Here is a 23933-nt window from a genome sequence, read left to right as displayed (position 1 = left end):
AACCAGCACCATGGATGTGCTTTCCATCTTGATTCTGTTGGAAAACAATTTGGGTCAGCATTGGAACAGTTGTATTGGAGCAGCGTTGCGTTGCTCGGTCGGGGGAGATGTAAAGAACAGACCTCTCCAGTCTTCAAGTGTACCATCCCTCATCACCACCATTACTCAAACTTCAAGCTTCCCAGCTTGAACATGTCTGTGGAGCCCTTGGACATAAATTGGCAGAAGCCAAAGGGCAAGCCACCATCTCAAACCCAGCCAGCAACTCATCACCATCAGGCACCACCTACTGCACCCTCGAGTCCGGACAAGTCCGGCTGGAGTGGCTGGTACAGCAGGTGATGAGGTTTGACCTGAGGTGATGGAACGGTGGTTTCTTGCATGTTTCTGGGTGAAATCAGGGCAAAGATCCATGATACTGATGAAAGCCTGTCATTTCGATGGTTGAGGTCAGCGCGTACTCAAATCTCACAGTTTGAGAGTTTGAAGAATGGAAACTCACATTCATTGCCTTGCGCCTTCAACTCTGTGCCATGATTGAGTCCAGCTTCTTGGAAGTGGTCGCATAATTCCCTTGATCAAGAGCGCTTAGACGGATCAGCCATGTGATTTTGATGAATGAAGAGACGACCCAGATAAGGCGGCCTTAAACAGTGGCTGTGAACTATGACTCCTTGCAGAAGCTTGCTCACAAGGGTATGAGAATCAGGATGGGCATAAAGAATTGAATTCGGCTTTGAGGCGGTGTTTTGGGGCAGGTTTGAAAGGGAAGAAGGGGAAAAAGAGGTGTAGTGAGGCAGTGCGGGCGGTTTTGGTTGTGAGTTGAAGGTTGGAGGCAAGGACGAAAATTTCATTAAGGAGAGAAAAGGTGCAACGAGAAAAATGAAAAAGGATTGTGCGGGTGAAAACTCTTAGCCGAGTATGAATTCACAAAAGAGAAAGAGCCCTGGGCGTGGAAAGAGCTGAGCAGGTTTGTGCAGGCAAATGCGAAGTGAGATGAAGTGAGGTGAAGTGAGGTGAGGTCTCGTCTTGGAAGGCACAACACCAGGACGGAGGACAGACGGTAGCTTAGACGGAAGGAAAACTGGGCCTTGGACGGAAACATGACTGGGTTTTAGACGGACCGCGCAAAACGGTGAGTTTAGACGGGAAGGGGGCTAGTATTTGGACGGTTTGCATCTCAGGACGGACTGAATACACCAAGCATTAAGGAGGCAACTCAGGAAGCACAGTCTTGTACCCTGTCTGGAATGTGCATTCAATCCAAGATTAGTGGGCTTTGCTTGCAGAACAGGCACTACATCAACTTGTCCCAAAAGCCATCAAGATGGTATTTCAGCAGGCCCTTATCTGAAGAAGCAGCAGTATATTGTAACATGACTCATCAGGCAAGGGATGATTCAAGCTGGGAACGGAGGGGGAGATTCAGCGCATGAGGACGCACTTTCATGGACATTTGTGCAGCAAGTTTCTAGGTGTTTTACGGTCTCTTGACGCACTTAACCCGTTCTTACCCTAGCCTTGTGCAACTGTTGCACTGCCTCTGGAGGCTTAAACCAGACGTGATCTAGGCAAATGCTTACACATTCAACTGGGCATCTTCTGCTAAATTGGCAAGAAAAAGGCAGGGTTCAAGTGCGTCCTCATCTAAATACACCTGTAGTCGTTGGGTTGAAGTATAAGAAGCCAGATTGACGGGGCGGAGGCGAAGTCGCAGCAGTAACCGAATGGACTACACTGCAATAATTGACATCAGAGAGATTTGTTTATTTGTCCGAGTGTGAAGCATCACCTACGGATACGTGTAAACAGTGGCCTCTACTCCACGTCGAACGCAAATGACAGAACCGGCACGATTGCTGCGAATAATCTGCAGTACAATAACACGTTTATGCCTGACTGTCTATCAGAACGCTCGATGAACTCAAATGCAATTATTGTGGGAGATGGGAGTGTAAGTGTAATTATGCAGGCCTCCGGACAGTTCCGCTTCACGATGATGAACGACCTGCTGCCATGCCGCCAGATACCGGCTTGAGATCTTGGGTCAGACTCTTGGGCCTCTTCTTCCTCAAATGTCCTTCCTGGCGTGCGTGCTGTGATTCTTCCGCAGATTGGCTCCGACCTGTTCAGTGTTAGCCTCTTCAATTAAATTTCTACAGTCGTGCTCAGATCGCAACGCACCTTGTACAGCACAAACGGGATAGGAATGAACACAATCGCCAAGAACCCCAACAGCGAGCTCGCCCAGTTCACGCCCAGCCTCTCGTACATGGTGTTTGCGAACAGCGGAAAGCTCGCGCCAAAGGCGCTCCTGAACAAGTCGTTGCCCGCCAGGACGGACGCCGCGTATGCCGGGTACGCGTCGGGCAGGTAGTTGAGGACCGAGTTGAACAGGAACGTGGAGCCGACGCTGAACCACGCCGAGCCGATGACGGGCACGATCCAGTGGACGTCCGCCCTCGCCGACCAGCCGAACCAGAAGAGGCAAAGCGGGATGGCGAACGCGCCGACAAACGCCGGAGGCAGCCGCTTCTCGGGCTGTATGTCGCCGTTCTCGTCGAACTGCGGCTCGAGATACTTGTGCAGATACCAGAAGAAGGGCGGGATGGCGACGAAGGCGCCGGCCATGATGCCCAAGAAGGCGAGGCCTTGCATGCCGGGGCTGAAGCCGTAGATGCCGGTGAAGATGATGGGGAACGACTCGAACCAGATGTACAGAAGGCCGTAGATCAAGGCGATGTAGAGGTTGAGCAGGAACACCATGGGCTCCGCGAAGTTGAGCGTGAACGGGCGCACCAGGCACATCATGACGATTTCCTTGCCCGTCAGATCCTCGGCCATCACCTCGGGCTCGCTCTTGATCTTCTCGTTGCCCGTGATCTTCCGGAGTCGCTTGGCTCGGCGGTATAGGATGTTGGTGGAACTTGTCTCGGGGAGGCAGAAGAAGAGCAAGATGAAGACGAGCCCGCTCAGCCACATCAGCTCCCAGATGGGCCACGTCCAGCCCTTGGCCATGGCCGCGAATCCGCCGACGACCGGGCCCAGTGTCGGGCCCGCCACGGCGGCGATGCCCCAGCAGGCGATCGGGTACGCCCTCTTCTTGGGCGACCAGATGTCTACCAAGGTGGCGCCACCGGTGGCCAGAACCGGGGAACCGACGAATCCGGAGATGAACCGGAAGGCGAGGAGCATGCCGAAGCTCGAAGACGTGGCCGTGGGGATCTGCAGCAGGAAGAAGACGAAAAGGGTGCCGATGTAGACGGGATTCCGGCCGACTTGGGGGATCTCAGAAAGGGGGCTCCAGATCATCTGTAACCATCAGTCAGCAAGCCCAATTAAAGAGAGAGGATTAGAGAGTATATGAGATAGAAGGAGAGAGAGAGGATACTATAGAAAGGGGAGAGAGAGAGAGAGAGAGAGAGAGAGAGAAAGAGTTCAGGTGAGGCACCAAGGGAAAAAACATACAGGACCGAGACCGTAACCGGCTACAAAGAGCGTGAGGCCAAGCAGTGCCGCCACCTGACTGACGCCAAACACCTTCATGACGTCCGTCAACCCGGCCGTGTAGATGGCGGAGCCTATGTAGATGCTGGCTGTCAAGAGGCAGATCTGAAAGGTGACGAACACCTTCTTCGCCACGGGCCAGTTCTGAGGGTTCTGTTGCGATGATCATGATGGTTAGTTCATGGCAAGAAGACGCAATTCAAGACTCGGAGACACCTACCTCGGGGTCGTCGGGCAGAAACTTGATGATATGGGAGTATTGTCCTTTCTCGGGGTCGATGCTGATGTCGCCGGCACTGTCGTACCCATCCGCCTCGTCAGGCACCATCGTCTGGGCCGTGTCCACACTAGAAGTTCTTGATGGATGGATCCTGCCTTCATCCGCCGGTCTGCTTTCGCTGTTTCCACCCTTCGCGGGTACCTCGACCTGGCCATGTCGTGATCTGCTTGCAGACTTGTCCTCCTCGATGTACTGCCGCCAACCATCGCGACTCCGCTCGTCAAGATACTGCAGTTGAGGAACCGTGCCTCCTGTCATGAGCTGCATGGCATGACCAAACGCTGTGTCTCGAAAGTGCTCCATGGCGAGTTAATACACCGGTTCTTGGGTGCGCAACACAAGCAGGGGGGAAGAGGGTTGCCGGATCCCTCGGGCAGCCATGGCTGGCTTTTGTATATCTCGTACTGGATTGACAACCGCCGGAGACACGCCATCAGAACCTGTCATCGGAATCCGGATATGTGATCCAGAGGACGATCCGGAAGTTTGAGAGTCAAATGCACCACCAGTCTAGGTGTGTTGAAACCACTCGGCGGCGGTAACAAAGGCCGTGCCACCAACGACGGAAGGCATTCGACCAAGACTGGAACCAAAGTCTACGGTGGAAACATGTTTCGACGAAATTGGGACCGCCATAAAACCTTCGGACAACCTCACTCATCTCTCTGTTCTGCCCCATCCCCAAGATACATGGAACGGGGGCAGCCACGAACAGCCATGTTCCGAGTTTAGGGCTAATCATAACGAGGCACTCAATGAGCCGTGATCTGGACCTCTTTGGGCGGGCCGTCGGGAGGGTTTGATGACATCAAAAGAGGGACCCCGAAGGGGCTCGTGTCCCGACCGTCCCATGTTCAACCCTTTCTGACTTTGCGGAAGTCCGTACGACGAATAGGGTGAAGCTGGAAACTGTCAGTATGGCAGGCTGTCGCCAGATACTGTTTGTCTCCATCTCCGTGCCTGGTCCCGGTTTCCACGTTTGTATCGAAACGGCACGCCCGTCTTGGCACCCTTTTGCCGTTCGCGGCATCGGATTCGTCCCCGAGCTGAGCTTCTGTGTATATGTGTGTGTGTGTGTGTGCGTGTGTGCCACTGTCGTGGGTGGGCTCGTGGTCTGAGCGAAGCCAAATTTCGAGCTATGGACTGTTCCGAGAAGCAAGATGAAGACCGTCGGCGCCGGTGTCCTCTCACCACTCCGACATGCTAACAAGCTCAGATGCCAAACGGGACATGAAGCTGTTCCGGTTCTGCCAAGCAAGTCTGTGCTTGCTGCAAGTAGTAAGAGCTAGTAGTAGTACTCTGTGATGTGATGTGACTATAAGAGTTGAGAACCCCCGCCCCCCCCTGCCCAATGCCCTTCGAGAGAAAAGTCCACAACGGGAAGTAAGAAGATTCCGGCGCTAGGTAGGAACGTGCTGGTGTGGGGTGCCCAGCACAGTTTATTGATTCTTGGCTGCGCGGGGGCTTACGCGCGCAAAGAGGCGGCAAGATCATGGAAAGCGAGGAGGGGGTTTGTCAGATTGAGAGCACCGGAGGCCACTCGGAGATGACGGCGAAAGAGCTTACTGCCGGCCAGCCTCCTCGGGCGGGAATAGCCGTAGGCTTGCTTCGCGCCGGGCCGGGGGCCGCGGGTTGCTTGGAACCCTTGGCCCTTGGGCAGCGACCTCGCCAAGGGCGGTTCATGCATGCGTGCATAGCGGAATCTTTGCCCGGCGTATGCAGCAACGATTGCACGAGGACTAGTCAACTCTTTCAAGCCGCTTGGTACATTACATGCGGTAGTCTCAATCTTTGTCCCGGACAATCTCTAGATCGTGAAACGACTCCAGTAGGCAGCGGACAGAAACGAAGGTGAGAGATCTCACTGCCTGCAAGGGATCACCAGACGGGAAGAACCGCGCCTCGCTTGGGATTCAGCCAAGTGCCACTGTTCAAAGCAAAGGCAATAGGTAAGCCATGTGATTTGGAAAGTGATCTAACTTCAGAGAAGGCGGTTTGCAGAGAAGGAAATGTCATGCTGGCCAGCCAAAACAGGATGATACATGCATTTTGCCCCTTACGTGCATTCATGCCAGGCCGGCTCAAGAGATGCCCCAGCCAGTCAGGCACCTCACCAATATCAAAGATCCCATCAACTGCCAGTTACTAGCAGGAAAGGACCGGTCCACCAGATCTCTGCACTCAAAGTCGGCCGTTGCTAGTGCGTCAACTCACTCATAAACACAAAGTCAACAATGCCGTAACTTCCTACACCGATGTTGCAATCCCATCCGAAACCACCACTGCTGCTTACAGCCAAGCCCCTTGTCAGCGGTTAGTTTTGCCGTCTCCGCCCACGCGGAACGCTTGGCGTTGTAGTCGGAGTTCTATTCGAGGTGATTCATACTGACTAAACGGTCCATCTTCTGTCCCTCTCAATGCAACGAGGGCTTTTGTCTGACGTGAGGCTGGCATACATGTTCTCCATCTCACTGCAGACTCTTGAGAACAATGTGCTTTACTCGCAACGCTGTACTATGCCAAGTCTGGCTGTTCCCAAGTAGGTAGGTGTTGAGATATCTAGACGCCATTGAGAGACACTTCAATTCCCAGTTGAGAGGCAGACGCTGCTCTCAGACGAATAGGAGCGGCCAGTGGTCATCGACAATCGCACGTAGCTGGGCCCTGTTCTGCGATGCAACGACTTTGTTTTTCCTAATTGGACCAAGTATCAACTTGGAGACATCATGAGCAGATGGCTCACGATGCATCATCAAACCGACGCAACAATCGAGAAGGGAGATCTTTGTCGACGCCTTCAATGTCATTGACGTCTGTCTATAAAAGGTTCGTAATGCCCTCGACTTTGATGTCTCGTGGCATCCATCCTCTCCATCCTCAACCAGCAAGCAGCCGCAGCAACAAAAGCCAAACCCGCCACATCTCATCACTCTCCAAAATACTCCCTCCAATATGCACTTCTTCCAGATCGTCGTCGGCTTTGCCGCTGCCGTGTCCGCCATTGACATCCAGAAGCACTTCGGACAGACCTGCGGCGGCAACTACCGCGTCTGCAGGGGTCTGAACCCCAACGTCTGCTGCGTCGGCGCCACAGCCGAGAGCCTCCTCTTCCGCTACATCCCTTCCGAATGGCGCATCGAGTGCCGCGGCTACACGGGCGGGGACTGCCGCGACCGCCGCTCCACCATCTTCTCGGCCGGGGCCACGTCCATCTGCATGCAGTCCGGCGGCATTCTCTTCACCGGCGCCGGTTACGGCTTCGTCAACCGGAAGAGGGCCCCCGACTCGGACGAGACGTGCACCGACGCCGAGCTCCAGCTCGCCGCGGACGGTCAGCCCCAAAACTGCCAGTCCAGCCAGGAGCCCGACACCCTGGTTCTCGTCGACGGCTCGGAGTACAACCTCGTTGGCCTCGAGGCCGACAAGCTCGATAGACTGGTATGGCTTCTCACACCCACCACTTGACGCGAGCAACTGCTAACCTCTTCTCTTTTCCCACCTTTTAGTATGCTCTGATTCTCTACCTTTTACTCCACCTGACATAACAACTTTATCCTTCTCTTACTTCGAATGATGTGCTAACTACCATCGTTTTCCCCTCTAGATTTGCCATTGCCGCCGACCCCAACGTCACTTCTGCCGCCGACATCCCCGACGAGTTCAAGTCCATTGAGATCGTCTAACTGGAGAACACGAAACCGTTGGCGTCCACACATATGGCGCCATAGGTACTACAGCTGGCAGGATGGAGAGAAAAGGGGAGTGAGACGGTTTCCTGCTGTTGAATGTTAGCTTGGATGACGGGGACGTGTGCGTCAACTCAACGCTGCCATGCGTTCATCTCCCTGATTTCTTTTCTTTGCCGTCAACTGGAGGGTCCATTTTCTTTATGCTTCCGACTTGGTTGTGTAGCATTGTCCGCTCTTTAGATGGGAGGGCTCTGGCGCCGGAAGTCTCTCTCAGAACCCAAATGAACAAATATGAGCTCCTAGTCAGGACCCATTGCCTCGGATGCTCATGTGATCCTCCCAGCCTATTTGAGAAAACTGCACCTGCAGCCTTGGCCTATTGAGTTGTGTTGGATGATGTGTAGCGAGTAAAAGGAGGTCTGACATGAGTGTGGTTGCTGTGTGCTTTCAAGCTCTAATAAAGTAGAAATTACAAATTACAGGATCAGCGATTTGGGGGAGAAATTAGATTGTCTGACTTGGGAGAAGTAAGGTCCATTACTTGCACATAAAATCACAAGTCGATTCAACCAATCATCAGCTTCATGCAGGCTGCTAGAAATAGCTAGCTGCATGCTATCAGTCAAGGCATTTATGCTTGCTACCCCGAGCCAAGTCGTTAACAAGCTTATTTGCATCCATAGACTTGATTGAAACCTAATGTCTCAGCAGTCGGGCATCTCTATTCCCAAGGGGTCTTTTGTAACTACCATTTACGGCTCTTGACTCATTCCCACAATGATGCCGGCAGACTATCAAGCAGATCTTTTTTTTGCCCTGTGTATGCACCCAAACACTTATGTGAAACCGGCAGCCTCGACTCAGCAAGGAGACTCAGCAAGGGATGTGAGTCGGCGACTCTGCGGGGCTCACGATGTAGTCATCGTACGCCACGAGGCTGCCGCTGTGAGGCTGGTTGCGGACGTTGCCCTTGCTGTCCTTGAGAACAGTGAAACGGCTAGAGTAGCTTTTGTTTTCATGCAATGTCAGCGGCCTGAGGAAGTTTTGCGCATGGCATCGAATGGATTGTGATGTGCTTACTATGCCGCAGAGCAGTTGCCGCCGTCGAATCTGGTCTGGATGAGACCAAGCACGTCGTACGTCTTCTGGGTGGCCGTCTCGGTGTACACCGACGTGACGTTGGGCAGATGGTTCCAGTGCTTCTGGCCCGTGGTCGGGAGCAGCGCCTGCTTGAGCTTGACGATGGCGGCCGGTCCCTCCGCAGTGTTCTCGAGCACGATGAGACGGCCCGACTCTGGGACGAAGAAGTCCGTGAAAGTGTCAGTGGACTTGTAGTCCTCTGCAGATGCGTACAGGCTGCCCACGTGAGACTCATCGTTAGCTTTGTGCCGCTTAAGACTCGAGGCTAACGGGCGGTGGGTGAGGGGGTTGTGGCGTGGCTTACGCTTCAAGGAACGGCTTGAACGAGGCATCGACGTCCGCTTCCGCTTGGTATTTGCTCATGTCCACAGCCAGAGCGCTGCCCAGGAGCAGAGTGACGGGAAGGAGAACCTCAGAAATCTTCATTGTGGCGGGGAGATTGGACAACAGAACGGGGGACGATGGGTAGGTGATGAAATGACGAGATTCACAGGGAGCAACTCTCTCCAGCCAGCGGCCGCGAACTGGCAATACTTATACTTCGGGTCAGAGCAGTGTCCATTTTCGTAAATGGAAGGTAATAATGGAGCATATTCTGATCCTAGACCCGAAGCAGAGAGCCTGAGTGAGCCCTTGACCGTGCCATGACTTGTGATACCCTTGACACCGCCATGGCTTGTGATGTGGATATACCCTTACCTGTGCCTCTCTTTGGGTTAGTATACTGTTGCTGCCCTTTCATTCTTCTCTATAGTTGTCCAGGAATTGCGTTCCTTAACCGCCCCAGATGCCCGTCAAACTGCTTGTATCATGTTATACTGGTATACACTGGCCCTCATTCATCAACCACTCCCCCTCCGCGATTTGACACATGAGCGAACATGCGAAGATTGGAGCTTCGGCTAGAGGTTGTCCCACAGAACACTCACGATGTGCTCCACGTGTATTAAAAAACGAGTCATTAATCGACTAGGTGAGTCAGCCTAGCTGGGGATCAACGTTGAAATCTACTGCTAACGACTTCCAACTCCACACCCAAGACCTGTCGACGGCAAGGGTAGCGAGAAAAATTAGTCTTCTGGGCCGGCCTGAAAGGCCCATCACGAACACAGTGCAGATGCACAAGGACGTGTTGTGACCAGCACCCAACGAATCTCGGTACTTGAGGACGGATCGTGCCGCTGCCTGCCGAAGCCCGCCCCCTTCCACCCCGCTACGCTGGCACCAGGGATGTATTTACGGCAAACACATCGTTGAGTGGCTTGGGTGATGCTTGCTATAGATAATTACCGTGAGTTATCCGTGCTCTCGCGACAATGTGGGCAGGTGGACACGTTGGGCACATTCAGGAGACGGACGAAGCCCAAACAGAAGTCCAGGGCAATATGCGAAACTGTCAAGTTGCTGTCCTCGAACAGGACGATGTAGGTATTGGGCAACTGTGAAACGTAATCTTGATATAACGTCCACTGCCGTGGTTACTCAAGCCGTGGGTTTGAGGAGACATCAGCTGATGGGAGGATATGTTTTAGCCGCGGTTTACAACTTCTATTCTTGATGTTCTCCCCCTCGTTGCTCAGATGTACGTTGGCTGATGCGGAAGAAAGAAATAAACAAGCATCAAGATCACATGGGAGGTACAGAGAACCGGCTGTCTCAGAAGGGCTTTCGTGTCGTACACTCCCGGTTCATGCCCACTTGAACACACGACATCTTCAACCCGCTGCTCGTCATGTGCAGGGAGCTTTCGAAAATATTGTCCACCGTACCTTTCCTCTCTACTGATCATGTAGAGAAAGCCCTAGTTCGCCGTTGGCGCAGCGATACCTTCTTCCAACACCTTGCCCACCCACACGACTAACTACTAACACCAGGGCGCTCGTCAGAGTTGCTCGGGATGTTTGGGAACCACCCAGGGACCGTTCCAACGACTGCTGCGTCGACCAGATTCGGTTCGGGCCTCCTTGGGCTCGGCTCGGGCTTTCTACCAGTGGTTTGGCTCTTACTCATGGAGATCTAGCCTTAAAAGAAAACCACAAGTAGCCCACGACTCACAACTTTGAAGTTGCTTCCAAGCCACTACCAAGTCAACGGCAAGTTGAAACGCCTTTCGCAGCTAAGTACTGAGTGAACTAGGATGTGGCATTACGAGGTTACGTTTTCTGTCTGCAGTCACACACACATACGCTCAATACGGATTCCTCGAGCTCAAACGTTAGAAAGAAGCCCCTCGCAAACTACAGTCGCCGTGACGTAACACGACTCAAAGCGAAGTGCATTCCCAACCGGGAAGCTGTCGAAACGATGCTCCCCAGATCGACCGAAGAAGATCATCCGCAGCTTCACCTCGGTAGTCATTTTTAGATGTTACCTCACGAACGAGCTACTATTTCCCATCAATCCCTGCATCAAGCGAGACCGAGACTCGGACGGTTAAAAGGGTGGTTAAATGGTCGGCCCCCCCTCCTCTCTTGGCAACTCTTCCCGCGCGGGATTCAACCATCGCAATAGGCAATCCAAGAAGGACGGACGTCAATCCGCCGCATTCCGTATGCGACCGGCTGACGTGCCCCTCTCCGGATGTAACGATGGGTAGCATCATGGGCTCGGGGTACAGCCAAGCTCGACGACGCGGACGAAGCTTAAATACCATGCTTGATATCGCGATGTTGGCATCAGATCGACCTTACTACACAATACGTAGCCAACCAACATCACCAACGGCATCAACGACATCAACTGCATCTCAGGTATCTGCTGCCGCAGTGTGCCTGTCACACGATGCGTTCTCTTCGCCTCGTCCCGCTCCTTGCGAGCCTCCTCGCCCTCGTCACTACCATCACCGCCGCCGCCTCCTCCGTCAAGAAATGCCGCGACGAGACCTTCCAGAACCCGGTGCTCTACGAGGACTACCCGGACAACGACGTGTCCGTCGGCCCGGACGGCGCCTTCTACTTCTCGGCCTCCAACTTCCACTACAGCCCGGGGGCGCCGATCCTGCGGTCCCTCGACCTCGTCAACTGGGAGCCCGTCGGCCACTCGATCCCGCGCATGAACTTCGGCGACGGCTACGACCTGCCCCCCGGTGGCCCGCGGGCCTACCGCGGCGGCACGTGGGCCTCGACGCTGCGGTACCGCGAGAGCGACGGGCTGTGGTACTGGATCGGCTGCACCAACTTCTGGATCACCTGGGTCTTCACGGCGTCGTCCGTCGAGGGCCCCTGGTACAACCGCGCCAACTTTGGCGGCGGCACGTGCATGTACGACAACGGCCTCCTCATCGACGACGACGACACCATGTACGTCGTCTACGGCAACGGGCAAGTCAAGGTCGCGCAGCTCGCCGCCGACGGCCTCAGCGTCGTGCGCACCGAGCAGGTCCTCCAGGCCTCGGACGTCAACACGGAGACGGTCGAGGGCAACCGGATGTACAAGATCAACGGCACGTACTACATCCTCAACGACCAGCCCGGGTCGACGACGTACGTCTGGAAGTCCAGCAGCCCGTGGGGCCCCTACGAGGCCAAGATCCTCGGCCAGAACGTCGCGCCGCCGCTCGCGGGGGGCAACTCGCCGCACCAGGGCAGTCTCGTGCAGACGGCAAAGGGGGACTGGTACTTTGTGTCCTTCACCTGGGCGTACCCGGCCGGCCGCATGCCGGTGCTGGCCCCGGTCGTCTGGGGCGCCGACGGGTTCCCGGAGCTGGTCAGAGGCTCCAACGGCGGCTGGGGCTCGTCGTACCCGCTGCCGCTGCCGTCGCGGCCGCTCTACAACTGGACGCGGACGTACCGGTTCGAGGAGGACGGCGTGCTCCCGCCGACTTGGGAGTGGAACCACAACCCGGACGTCGCGAGCTACCGTGTCGGCAACGGCGTGACGCTCCGGGCGGCCAGCGTCACCGAGGATCTGTACTCGGCGCGGAATACGCTCACGCACCGGATCCACGGCGAGTTCCCCAAGGGCACGGTGGAGATCGACTTCGCCAACCTCGCGGACGGCGACCGGTTCGGGCTCGCCGCGTTCCGCGACCAGAGCGCGTACATCGGCATCCACCGCGAGGGGGGCCAGTACACGCTCAAGGCGGTCCACGGCATCACCATCGACGAGTGGTCCGGGGCGCCGGTCAGCCCCGGACGAGAGGTGGCGTCGGCGCCGGTGCCGGCGGGTGCTAGGAAAGTCTGGTTTCGGGCGGAGCTGGATGCCCGGCCGACGGGGACGAGGGAGGCCGTCTTCCTGTACAGCTTCGACGGGGTACGGTTCACGAAGCTCGGGGAGTCGTACGAGCTGTACTCGGGGTGGGCGTTCTTCATCGCGTATCGCTACGGCATCTTCAATTTTGCGACCAAGCAGCTGGGCGGGTCGATCAGGGTGGAATCGTTTACAGCGGCTTGATTTGAATGTGTCTGCAACTGGCATCAATGTATTGAGTCTGTTTATTCTTAAAGTTTGAGCCTTACTCGGTAATGCTGTCGCAGAATCGTCACGTAAACTAGTGGGTAAGGTTGTGTGAATTTCTTTTCTTGTCCCATGACCGGTTCGCGTGAAGCTACCCAAGTCCGACTTGGATGAACAAAAAGTTGCAGTTTTTGATTTTTAACAAGCTTATGCTCCCCCGTCTTGTCGACAACTACGGTGTTCCTCGGCGGGCAAATCATCCCCAGATCATCCAGCAACACCCACTACCACCACCAACGACTTCTTCTCACCGAAGCTCACCGAGCCTTACCGAGTCTTGTCGACAACGTCCGCTCAGCCACACTCGGTAAGTACAACACGTCCCCTGCCATGGAACCGAGTGGATCAAGGTTCCAGCACAGCCTTTACCGGCTCAGCCGGCCCAGCTCGCTCTCTCATGACGACGTTCCGGAAACGGAAACCTTCCAGAAGGAAGAATGGAAGACGTCACCATAGCCCAATCGCCACACTCGGGAGGGCGGGTTACGGACGCATTACATGTCGTCAGCATCAGTCTCTACAGTTCGGGTTTTCATCAGGGACCAACCCTGGATTCGGTTGGCCGGCAGGACACGAAGAAACAAGTTTTTAGTCTTTTTCTTAGTCTCTACGCTGTATGGTGTGGACGGATACAACTACGTGTGAAGTGGGCACTGAGGCTGGAGCCCCTTCATGCTGCAAGAGTGAAAGGGGGGGAACCTTGGACTCTCGGCCAGGTCGGTGTGTACGTCTGTTTGTGTGTGTGTGTGTGTGTGTGTGGAACTCAAGAAACAGGCCGAGCTCTACGGATACTGACCCTAGGTTCATCCATTCATCCAGCATAGAGCATAACAAGACCGGGGAACGAGGGCCAAGGTCAAGGCCGGGAAAAATCGACGACAGGATAAAAAAAACCCAAAAAAAACCAAAAAAAAAAAAAAAAAAAAAAACCCTTGACTCTCTCTACCGGACAAGTTCCGCCCAAACGGCCTTCTCCACCCCGTTTGAGGCGGTCGGTCGCAGACGGGGCCGCCGGCTCGAGGTCCCCCCCTGATGAACATCATCGCTCTTCAACTCACTTACGATCCCCCGTTTCACCACCAGAGCACCACCCCCCATCATCCCCTGATGCTCACGCCCATGGAAAAGAACCGTCCTTATGCTTGTTTGCTTTCCCAAAATCCGGACCGCGCTGATCCCATACAACCCCCCTCCCTCCTTTCCCCGCCTCAGACCGCGCCCGCGATATCCCGGTTCAACCCCCCCGATCCCCCACGGGGGGGGCGGCGGGTGGACGGTACCACGCCGCAGCACGGGAATGGAGGTTCTTGGCAGAGTACATGGCGATGTATCTCTTTGGGTACTCCAGAAATTCTTCTCCATCAGAAAAGGGAACAAGAAGCTGAAGGCAAGAAAGGGGCCAGGGGAGGAGGGGGAGGGGGGGAACGAGTCTTCCTACATGGGATAACGTTGACAAATTGGCACGAAAAATGATGGGACGACGCCGAGGGTCGAGTCGCTGCGAGCCAATAGAAAAATAAATGAACGGGTTTACCTCGGAACCACCGGGCCTTTGGCAGGTTTCGACTGTCAGGTTGTTGTTGTACTGCAAGGACACTTGGCTCCCCCTTGGTTGATGGGCAGTTAGTTGTGATGGAACTGCTTTGGCTGAGAACTCAAGGACAACCCGCATCAACTGCTCAGAAGCTCCTCTCCTTCGTAGCTTCGTGTCACTGGTTCCGTAATGGCTCTTACTTGTAGAGTAGTATATCACACGGTCAAGTTGCTGCAGTACGCAAGAGGCAGAAACAAACTTGTTTAATCAATTGAATTTCAGCTTATAAGCACTGGGGTATCATTCCTATATACAGAACCGTCTTCCACTCTCTCCTTTTTGGACTCCTTTGCCCGATGCGCCCCTTGGTCCGCGAGCGCCCTCTTGCAAAATAGACAACTGACGTCTACTCCTGTGTCACTGTTTCCAAGTGTGAAGGAAGTACCATACAGCCGCGTCCGTGTACGTGTATGTGTATGTATATGTAGAGTAGTTTTTGGTAGTGCCCCGGAGCTGTGCCAGACCCGAAGGAGCTAACCAGTTCAACGGCATCTCAGCCGTTGAGCAGCAGCCTCGTGGCAGGCTTCGTCGAGCGTCTCCTCGTCTTTACAGAGAGCGAAGAGGGCTTAAAAGGCAGGGTCCTCTTGGGTCGGGGGGCCGGCGTAGTTCTTCTTGCCCCAGGCAAAGTACCAGCCACCGGAAATAAGACAGGCGGCGACAAAGACGGCGGGTGCGTAGTTGATGGTCGCGGGGGTGGCGGGAACGAACGTGGGCATGCAGAACAGAGGCATCGCGAGGGCGGACCAGGCTGTGGAGTAGCGTGTTAGCATGATTTCATCGTTTCATGACTGCATACTGTTGTCATGTCCAAACAGCGGGACAAGATTTCCACATACCGAGAGCAACAACGTTGGCGAAAACACCAAACTTGCCGAGGTTGAAGGGGCTTCCGACAAGGTGGGTGCGGCCGCCAAACAGGCTGATGGCGATGGGGATGGCGTACGAGGCCGTCAGGGAGATGACACCGACGCCCGAAAAGGCGTTAAAGGCGGCGCTGGAGCCAAAGTAGATGAGGCCGAGGACGATCTGGACCACCATGCTGAGCATCATGGCGTTCATAGGCACATCCAGCTTGGGGTTGACCTCCTTCCACCAACGCGATCCGGGAATGGCGCCATCACGGGCAAAGGCCCACGTGCACCGGGACGCAGCCGTGGTGCAGCCGATACCGCAGAGGACGGCGAGAACCATGAGAGGGACGAGAAGGCCAAAGGCGCCGCCCGAGGTGCCCATGGCGTCCTTGATAATGGCCGGTACGGGCTGGCCGTTGGCCAGGTTGATGAGGTAGGTGATGTCCGGGAGGACGAAGACGAGGGGGATGAGGAAGAGCAGACCGGCCAATGTGTTGAGGCAGACGGTCAGGACGAGCGCCTTGGGGACCTGGGTAGCGGGCTTCTTGACTTCTTCGCACATGCTGCATTGCACGTGTTAGCATACCCTGTGTGCGTGTGGCAAATGGCCGTTTTGTTGCATTGGGGGTCGGGGAGCTTACGAGATGACCATGCCCGTCGACGACGTGGCATATCCGGCGTGGAGCAGACCGACCATAAAAGACCATCCGTCGGTCCATCCCGAGTTGGCCTCGAAGTGGGTGAAGACGTAGGCGGCATCGTGGCGGCCGTTCTTGGCAACGACGAGGACAGAGATGACAATGGCCAGGACACCAGCAAAGGTCCAGAAGATGGCGGCGGTCTACAAAGTCACACACACACAAGAGGTTAGCAACAATGCTTCTTGAAATTTGCCCAGACAGACAAGAGGCCCCCTATACGGAGAGGGAGGTTGAGACGGCGAGAAGAGAAAACAGGCACTTCTTACATCAAGCAATGGAAGCCACTTGTTGCCGAGCGATGAAACGGCGTTGCAGAGGAAAGTGAGGCCCAGGAAGATTAGGAACACCTGGTACGGCTCGCCGGCGAGGACGCCGACACCAGGCTCCGACTCGAAGACGTTGATGCACGCGACGAAGAAGAGGGCAGTTCCAAAGTTCACGGCCAGGGTGATGGTGATGTTGCCCACCACGTACAGCCAGCCGCAGATCCAACTGGCCACACGGCGGTACTTGGGAGTCGCAAGCATGAAGGCTTGGTAGTAGACACCTGTTTTAAAAGCGGTCAGCGTGGATTTCGGAAACGGCCATGGTCGGCGAGAAAGGATGTCGGCACCCGGCCGGGCGCCGTGAGGTGGGACACAACGGCCTTGGGACACAAGGAACGAGAGTTGCAAGGGAATAGATCCAATAAGTACCTCCGGCAGTAGGGTAGACACTGGTGATTTCACCGAGCGAGGCAGCGACACAGATGATGATCAGAGACACTCCAAGCCATCCCCAGATGATGTTCACGGGACCACCGCCAGCCAAGGGGTAGAGCATAGTCGTGGCAAGACCGTAGGGAATGGAGGCGAGGACGAAGGACATGAAGGCGACCTGCAACGTCGAACGGGTGCGCTCGAGCTCGGGCTTGTAGCCCAGCTGCTCGAGCATGTTGTCGGCGCTGCCATCGTCGGAGCGGGAGGGACGGGTGGCATAGCCATCCTTGACGTCGCCCTTGACGCCGAAGCCGAGATCGTGCTCGCGGGCACCCGGATCTTGCGAGACCACGTGCGCCATGATGAAAAAGGAACGGGGATGGACGGAGAAGAAGCCCCTGAGACCGGCGTTGTTAACTGGGTGATTGACTGAAGCTGTTTGTCGAGCAGCGAGTCGAAGGTGGGAAGACTCGGAGACGACAAAAGACACAGGGGGTGGTGGTGGAACAAAGTTAAAAGGATGAGACGACGAAGTATCCAAGTGACATAGAGACGGTGTTGATGCCTTTATGTACTGAAGAGCCAAGAGGAAATAGAGAGAGGGGGAGGGAGGAAGTTTATTTCCCGAGAGGATCGACGAGGTGTATCTTGACTTGAGGTGTTCCGGAGCCGAAGAAAAAAAAATAAACGGGAGGACGAAGGATTTAAAGAAATGAGGAAGAGAAAAAAGAGGCAAAAAACCGGCAAGGGTCGAAAGACCAAAGAGGGAGAGACAGACAAAACAGAGAGACAGAGAAGAGACAGCCTGCCTGCAGGGAAGGACTCGATCGAGTCGAGTGAGGCAGTCCTCACTCACTGTACATTCGCAGCCAGTGCACTCCATCCAGTCCGTCTTCCTCTCTCTCTTCCGTGTCGCGTTCGCCGGGGATGGCCAGAATGACGTCCTTCTCATTGGATGCCGACGTGGACTGCGGGACCACCCCCCGAAAAGAGTGTACGATGTACTTTGGATGGTAAGTCTTCGACACACTCCCCCATGCGCCCATCCATGTCTATGCCCTTTCCTTGCCCCCCCCCCCGCTCATCTTGGCTTGGGACCCTCCCCCTTGTCGTATGCGGTCGCAGTCTTGTCCTATCAGTGTCGTCCCCTGTATCTTGATGTATGTGTGTGTGCGTGTGCATTGTGCCAGCTGCCTGGGCGTGGGTGCTCGTTCTCGTTGACATCGATAATGACGGGCTCGCACAACGGCGAACCTACTCTTGTTAGCGTACCTAGCCTGTATTCGTACACTAGGCTACCCTCAAAACTTGCTGTGTTTATCTTGGGGGACCGTGTCTGACTCGGAGTCCCCGGTGGATTCGCCGGTGCCACAGCAATCTTGCTGCCCGCAACGCAGAGGCGTAACCTGTACGTGCTAAGACTTGCCCAGTGAGTGACTCGTCTCGCTTATGGGCGACGTCCTGCGGCACAGCAGAGACATCGCATCGCAGAACGCCGCGGCATCACACGACGAGACCGAGGAGGAGCTCAAGAGGCAGGCATGTGGCCACCGGTATCCGTACCGCAACTTGAAAGCAAGCATCGCAGCAGCCGTATCTGGTGTGGCGCCAAGACCAGGTCTACTCGTCCAACCTGTAAGAGCGCGTGTATGGCTAGACGGCGTCGGCTCGGGGCCCTGGTTGCGGTAATTTGTCCCGCGCTATCGACCGCACCTCTAAAGCATATTGGGGCCAGCCATCATTCGCGCGATGCAAGGCAGGGCCAGCGATACTGCTCTGTGCTCTAGCTCTAGTCTGCCACAGCCAGGCCTGTCTCGCATTTATTTGCATTCATGTTCCCTCCGAAAGTCGCCAGCCATAATCGGCTGACGACCAAACGGCGCGCCAATAGGACCTTGATCCGCGGTTGTGTGTCGCACGACTTGGATTAGGCTGGGCAAACAGGAGCTGGAGGAGGAAGACACGAAGAGGAACCTAGAGTAGAGGGGGGCAAGCGCCTGAGACTTGGCTGTAAGCTTGCCATCGGATGTCGGGGCCCCAGTTGGCAGTAGGTAGCAGGCTAATAGCCAGCTCGTCGAGGCGTGCTTCTTCGTGTCTTCTTCGATGCTTCTAATGCGTCTGCGCCGTCCCGCCAAAGCGGGTTAGGGGGCGATGATCAGCGACCGTGTCGAGACTCGACAAGCCGCCACGACGCCCAAAACGTCGCCTCTCCTCTCGTCTCTTGCTCCAAAACCTGCTGTTGTCGTTGAAGTTGTCCTTGCCCCTCCCCGTCGGGGCCGAGAAAGAAGACCCCGAGAAGCCGTCAAGCCGTGAAGCCGCGAGGCGTCGGATGAGGCTCCAGTGCTCCACGTCGTGGCGCCTGCGCGCGCCTGGCGCTCCACGCTTCGTTGAGGGGGAAAGCAGGGACCGATAGACGGCAGAAAAAAATCGTCCACCTCTGAGACGGCCAAAAAAAGAAGGAAAAGATCCATTTCTCCATCTGTCCTCGCCCTAGACCCTTGCCCAACGGTCAACAATGCGTTATGACGTAGTGAAGTGGTCCAAGGTGCCCGACTAACGCACCGGGGCGCTCTCCACTCGAATGCAGACCGTTGGTTCGCCCGACGCGAGTCGTGGAGTCTCTCAATGCTTCCGTCTTGCCGTCTTGAATCCGACCATGGTGGAGGCCGACTCGGGTGGCTGTCACAGCACGAGCGAGTGAGCGTTTGAAGCAGAGTCGAGTGGGCACCGCCGGACGGAAAGCGAATAGGGAAAGAGATATGGGAGAAATGGAGGATGTTGGAGCAAATGGAGCAGATGGAGCAGATGGGGATGCACCACAGGGATACCCCCAGCGCTGCGCAATCAATCCCAAGGCTGTTTGTGTACGCGAACAAGGGCCCGGGGGAAACCACTCACCCCCGACAAAACCAAGCCCGCTAGGATCGCTAGGCCTGCAAGCTCCCGTAGAAAGTGGCGCTGAAGAGGCCCCCGAAATGGTGCTGATGTCACCGAAGACACTCCAGTGATGGGCCGCCCACCTGCCGTACGCAGTTAGAGCCAAAGACCGAGTCGTACGTAAGAGTATCTCCTGCGCGGCTTAACGCGGGAGAGGTACTTGTTGGTGACGGTTGTCAGTGGGCGGCCGTCTGCTGGCCAGTCATGGTCAAGATCTGAAGGGGGAAGAAGCAGGCGGTCTGTTCCTTGATTGGAAAACGAGACGAGACGGCGGGCTAACACTTGATTCCGGAGATGCAAGCTGGCAGGCCGCCTCCGCGCCAAACCCGGCTCAGCGGTGGTGGAGGGAGGACCGGGGCCTGCGGGGTGAAGAGGACAACTGGATCGCGCAGCGCGCACGCGACAGGCACGTCGAGCCTGTCCCACCTCGCCGGGTCGGCCAACTGTGCTGGAGGCTCTCTGATGGCGCAATTGTACCCTGAGACCCCTTGAGACCCTGTCTTGTGCCAGGCTGAACAGGAGGGGCACCACACTCACGATACGTAGATACGTATCGAATCCGGGGAAAGGCTGAGATGGTGGGAGGATGGAAGAAAAGATAGCCTTGCATCGTGGGCAGCCGGATTGCGTCTTGATGATTTCTGGGTGATGCAGCATACATCATGGCCGCGACGTTGACGAAAGCAGGCGAGGTTGGCGCGGCGCCGTCATCGTAGCAACAGGGGCGAGTGGGGACGGGATGCCGAAATCCCAAAAGACACACCGAAGGCAGACCGAGGGAAGAGAGCGGCGGCGAGACCGAGATGGTGGTGGTGTCGGCGACAAGGTTGGAACCAGCATGTACTGGGAAGCAACTCCCGAGACAAGCACTGCAGGAATCGGTCGGCAGAGAAGGAAAGACAGAGATCTGTGACCGGGTTTCCGTTTCGTTCGTGTTGGCTTGCACTGCGTAAGGCTGGGCTGGGCTGCCTTTGCGCCCGTCGACGGCCACATGGGTTTCGGGATCCGTGTTTCCCATCCATCCTTCGCTCCCGTTCTGTCAAGCGGCTAGCGCCACTGAGCCGCAGCAGCCGAGAGCCTATTAGCGACGGCCAACGACATGAAGGGAGGGACAGACACTACCAATGTAGAGAAAGATCTGCGGTTGGATTCCCTTCTCTCTTGACAGCGTGCAGTGCAGTGCAGCGCAGACAGCAAGGCAAGGCGAGGGAGGCAAGGTACATGGGGGAGGACATGCTGTAGAACGCCCCGCTGCCGTTGCTCGAGCAAGAAAGGTTGATAGAAGCGCCAAGACTAGAACAGCAATCGACGGGATGCAACGTGGAGCTACTGCAGAGACGATGGGAGTCGACGGGGAGTTGATGGGTGGCGGAGCCGATGATGCTGGCGGAAAGCGTGTTGTTGCTAAGTTTTCTTTCTGCACGGAGACTAGAACGAAAGGTTCGCGGTGGAGGAGACAGAGAATCATGCTACAGCATACAAGTCTGAGAATTCCGGCTGCCGCTGCCGTCAACCATCGTCCATCACGGAAAGGGAAGGTACGCACGTGTTGGCGTTGATGATCTGCTTAGGGAAAGAACGAACACCCGAATCGCTCCTGCCGTTGGATGGATCGACCCGTACCTAGGGGGAAACAGGAGGAAAGAGACGATACAAACGGCATTTTCCAGCTGGTTCTTCCTCGACGTGACACCCAACATTCTGGCAGCCTCGTCGATACGTACCTGCCGAGTCTTTTCTCCTTCCTCTCTTTTTTCGCCCTTCTCTCCTTCTCTCCCCGTCCTTCAAACATCACTGTCCACCCCATCTTCTCTCTTCGCCTCCTCTGCACCAGACCTTACGTCTTGCGTCGCTCTCTGTATAGTCCGTTCCTTGTGCACCACCATGCCCTCCAACAATGTCGCCGTCCATCTACCACCACAGATGCCTGCCTCGTCAACATTTCCAAGACGCCCAGGGACACGACCAACGTCTACCCGATGACCAATAGCCAGCCCACCGACAAACCCCCGTGTGTTAACGACACACCGTGCTTGCCAGGACCATTGTCAAGCACCGTCCGGGATCGAAGTCTGCCACTGCAAGGAAACAACACTGGGTCGAAAGCCAGACTAGTGAATCCCACCTGAGGCATGGGGCGGTCAATCCCTTGACTTGCCCTGAAGGGCTGGGTTGCCCACGCTCAGTTGACACCACGGATACATCAAGCGCTGTCAGAAACAAGTCACCACGATAGACGGTGCCGTCAGTGGCCAACCATAGACGACACCAGCAATAGCCGGCTCCTTGACATCAGGCACATGTATCCGTGATGTACGATCCTACGCAGATGATGCGATGGTCCAGATGCGGCAAACCTGGCCCGCAGAACCTGGACCAGACTACTTGTGACTTTGATATCGGCGGACACGGAAGCAAAAGCTGTGAATGCGAGCTGTGTCAAACAACTCCAGGAGTCCGGTCGGCTCGAGAAGATAGGACTTTCACCGGCCAATTCAAGTACCTGTCTTCTCAACAGGCCAAGAGGACCAGCACTCGGGGAAGCACAACCTCCTGTTCCGCCCGGGCCCACACTGGGTAGTTCATCGACAACGGGCCTGCGCAGACCGTCTTCGTCCACAAGCATACATACCTGTCCACTCGGTGAAGGCGGATAGGGGGCCTCCTGCGTGGGGGACCATCCAGGGTGGCTGCTGCTTATCTCAAAAGGTCGGTAAGATGCCCCAGTGCCTCTTGGTTATCGAGCCGCTAGTGGAACAAGATACGCCTATCGCCGGCGAAAGACAAGGCACAGCACGAGATATCGGCAAATGAAGATGGCCATGCCAACTCCTATCTCAACGTCAACGGCATCCAGTCCCCCGTCGAGCAATGCCCACTTCGGAGACAGCACGCTCTTGTCCGCTCACGTGGACGGCCGTTGCGACGCACCTCGGTTCTTGCAAACGGCAATGGCGATGGTGATGGCGATGGCGACGGTCAGCAGAGTGAGCGGGAAGCAGGCCTCTGAGGTCCAATGGGAATACGCAGTCGAGCGACGCCCAGACCCAGTCCCTGGCTGCAGCTCTCAGTCCGAACCAACAAATGATTACGAAAGGGGGTCGAAGTCTCGCAGAAAGAGGGTACAATGCATCGAATACTTACGGAGCACAGCAAGTCCGCTTCGTACAGAGTACACTGGAACTAGAGAGAGAAGGATGTCCAAGACGCTCGAACCCACCGGGTTGCCGACAACAGTCGTCCAAGGACCAATACACAGGCCTCAGAACCACAAATCGGCCAACGACGTGTGGTGCCTCTTTCCACCCTTTGGCGGTCGTCGTTCCAACTTTCAGCACAAAATGCCGCGTTTCACCTCGGTAACGTAGGTACCTCCCTCCCTTCACATTGCACGAGGACGCAGGCCGTCCCCGTTCCTGTCCCCCGTCCGCCTTCGAGCCCCCTGTACGACGCTGTCTGGGTCGCCTGGGTCCCCCGTTTCCCCCCCCTCCCCCCGAAGCTAAGGCTGCAGCAGCGCAATTTTCGTTAAATGATGGCGCGTTCCAACAATTTGAGCGAGTGTAACACATGCGTGGGCCGCTAACGCCAATCAACCACCAGTCGCTTACCCACCACTTTGGCAGTGCGAGCGAGTGACTGACGAGTGTTGCGATCGGTCGGAGGACGTCCGGAATGGGGAGGGGCATTGAGTCCTCAGCGCCGGGCCCACAACCGGGCAGAGGGGCGGGCAACGAGGAATGATCTGTGCACGGGGAGCCACCGCTCCTGGTTGGCCAACGGCCCTACGTCCGCTCCGGTCCCACTCGTGCAAAAACTTCTCACAGGTCCCTCGTATCCGAAATGATCCCATTTTAACCTGTTTCTAACCCATCTCACTGGTCCGTCTGACTGCACTAACAATTTCTTCAGACTAGACAGGACCAGCCCAGGTAGATGAAGAAAAACAAGAAGGAAGAAAGATTTCAGGCTGGCACGCACCAACAGCTTAGAGTACTGCAAGGCTAAGGGCAGCAGCGAATCTAGGGTCAAAAGGAGCGAGTGACCAATCGACTAACCAACAACAGTCAGGGAGGGTTTTTTT

At 55.8% G+C, this 23933-nt stretch overlaps 6 protein-coding genes across 6 annotated transcripts; 3 read left to right on the top strand and 3 right to left on the bottom strand.

Moving 5' to 3' along the window:
* Positions 1 to 2071: 2071 nt before the first annotated feature.
* CH63R_01637 (Multidrug resistance protein) lies at positions 2072 to 4090 on the bottom strand (the record flags this gene model as incomplete). Its single annotated transcript, XM_018296612.1, has 4 exons — positions 2072 to 2125; positions 2185 to 3312; positions 3469 to 3660; positions 3728 to 4090. The coding sequence occupies 4 exons, from the start codon at positions 4088 to 4090 to the stop codon at positions 2072 to 2074; spliced, it is 1737 nt and encodes a 578-aa protein (XP_018164974.1).
* Positions 4091 to 6739: 2649 nt separating this feature from the next.
* CH63R_01636 (uncharacterized protein) lies at positions 6740 to 7470 on the top strand (the record flags this gene model as incomplete). Its single annotated transcript, XM_018296611.1, has 2 exons — positions 6740 to 7182; positions 7392 to 7470. 2 exons carry the CDS (start codon positions 6740 to 6742, stop codon positions 7468 to 7470), a joined length of 522 nt encoding a protein of 173 aa, XP_018164973.1.
* Positions 7471 to 8349: 879 nt separating this feature from the next.
* Positions 8350 to 9042, bottom strand: CH63R_01635 (uncharacterized protein; the record flags this gene model as incomplete). Its single annotated transcript, XM_018296610.1, has 3 exons — positions 8350 to 8482; positions 8557 to 8832; positions 8921 to 9042. The coding sequence occupies 3 exons, from the start codon at positions 9040 to 9042 to the stop codon at positions 8350 to 8352; spliced, it is 531 nt and encodes a 176-aa protein (XP_018164972.1).
* Positions 9043 to 11397: 2355 nt separating this feature from the next.
* Positions 11398 to 13008, top strand: CH63R_01634 (Glycosyl hydrolase family 43 protein; the record flags this gene model as incomplete). Its single annotated transcript, XM_018296609.1, has 1 exon — positions 11398 to 13008. The coding sequence occupies one exon, from the start codon at positions 11398 to 11400 to the stop codon at positions 13006 to 13008; it is 1611 nt and encodes a 536-aa protein (XP_018164971.1).
* Positions 13009 to 15231: 2223 nt separating this feature from the next.
* CH63R_01633 (amino acid permease) lies at positions 15232 to 17867 on the bottom strand (the record flags this gene model as incomplete). The annotated part of the gene is made up of 5 exons (XM_018296608.1): positions 15232 to 15413; positions 15502 to 16079; positions 16158 to 16357; positions 16484 to 16764; positions 16913 to 17867. 5 exons carry the CDS (start codon positions 17865 to 17867, stop codon positions 15232 to 15234), a joined length of 2196 nt encoding a protein of 731 aa, XP_018164970.1.
* A 497-nt stretch (positions 17868 to 18364) lies between these two features.
* Positions 18365 to 18604, top strand: CH63R_01632 (uncharacterized protein; the record flags this gene model as incomplete). The annotated part of the gene is made up of 1 exon (XM_018296607.1): positions 18365 to 18604. The coding sequence occupies one exon, from the start codon at positions 18365 to 18367 to the stop codon at positions 18602 to 18604; it is 240 nt and encodes a 79-aa protein (XP_018164969.1).
* Positions 18605 to 23933: the final 5329 nt, after the last annotated feature.

This window comes from Colletotrichum higginsianum, chromosome 1 (assembly GCF_001672515.1).
Source record: "Colletotrichum higginsianum IMI 349063 chromosome 1, whole genome shotgun sequence".
NCBI lineage: Eukaryota > Fungi > Ascomycota > Sordariomycetes > Glomerellales > Glomerellaceae > Colletotrichum > Colletotrichum higginsianum.
The sequence above is the reverse complement of the archived record's forward strand: the minus strand, read 5'-3'. Positions and strand labels throughout refer to the sequence as shown.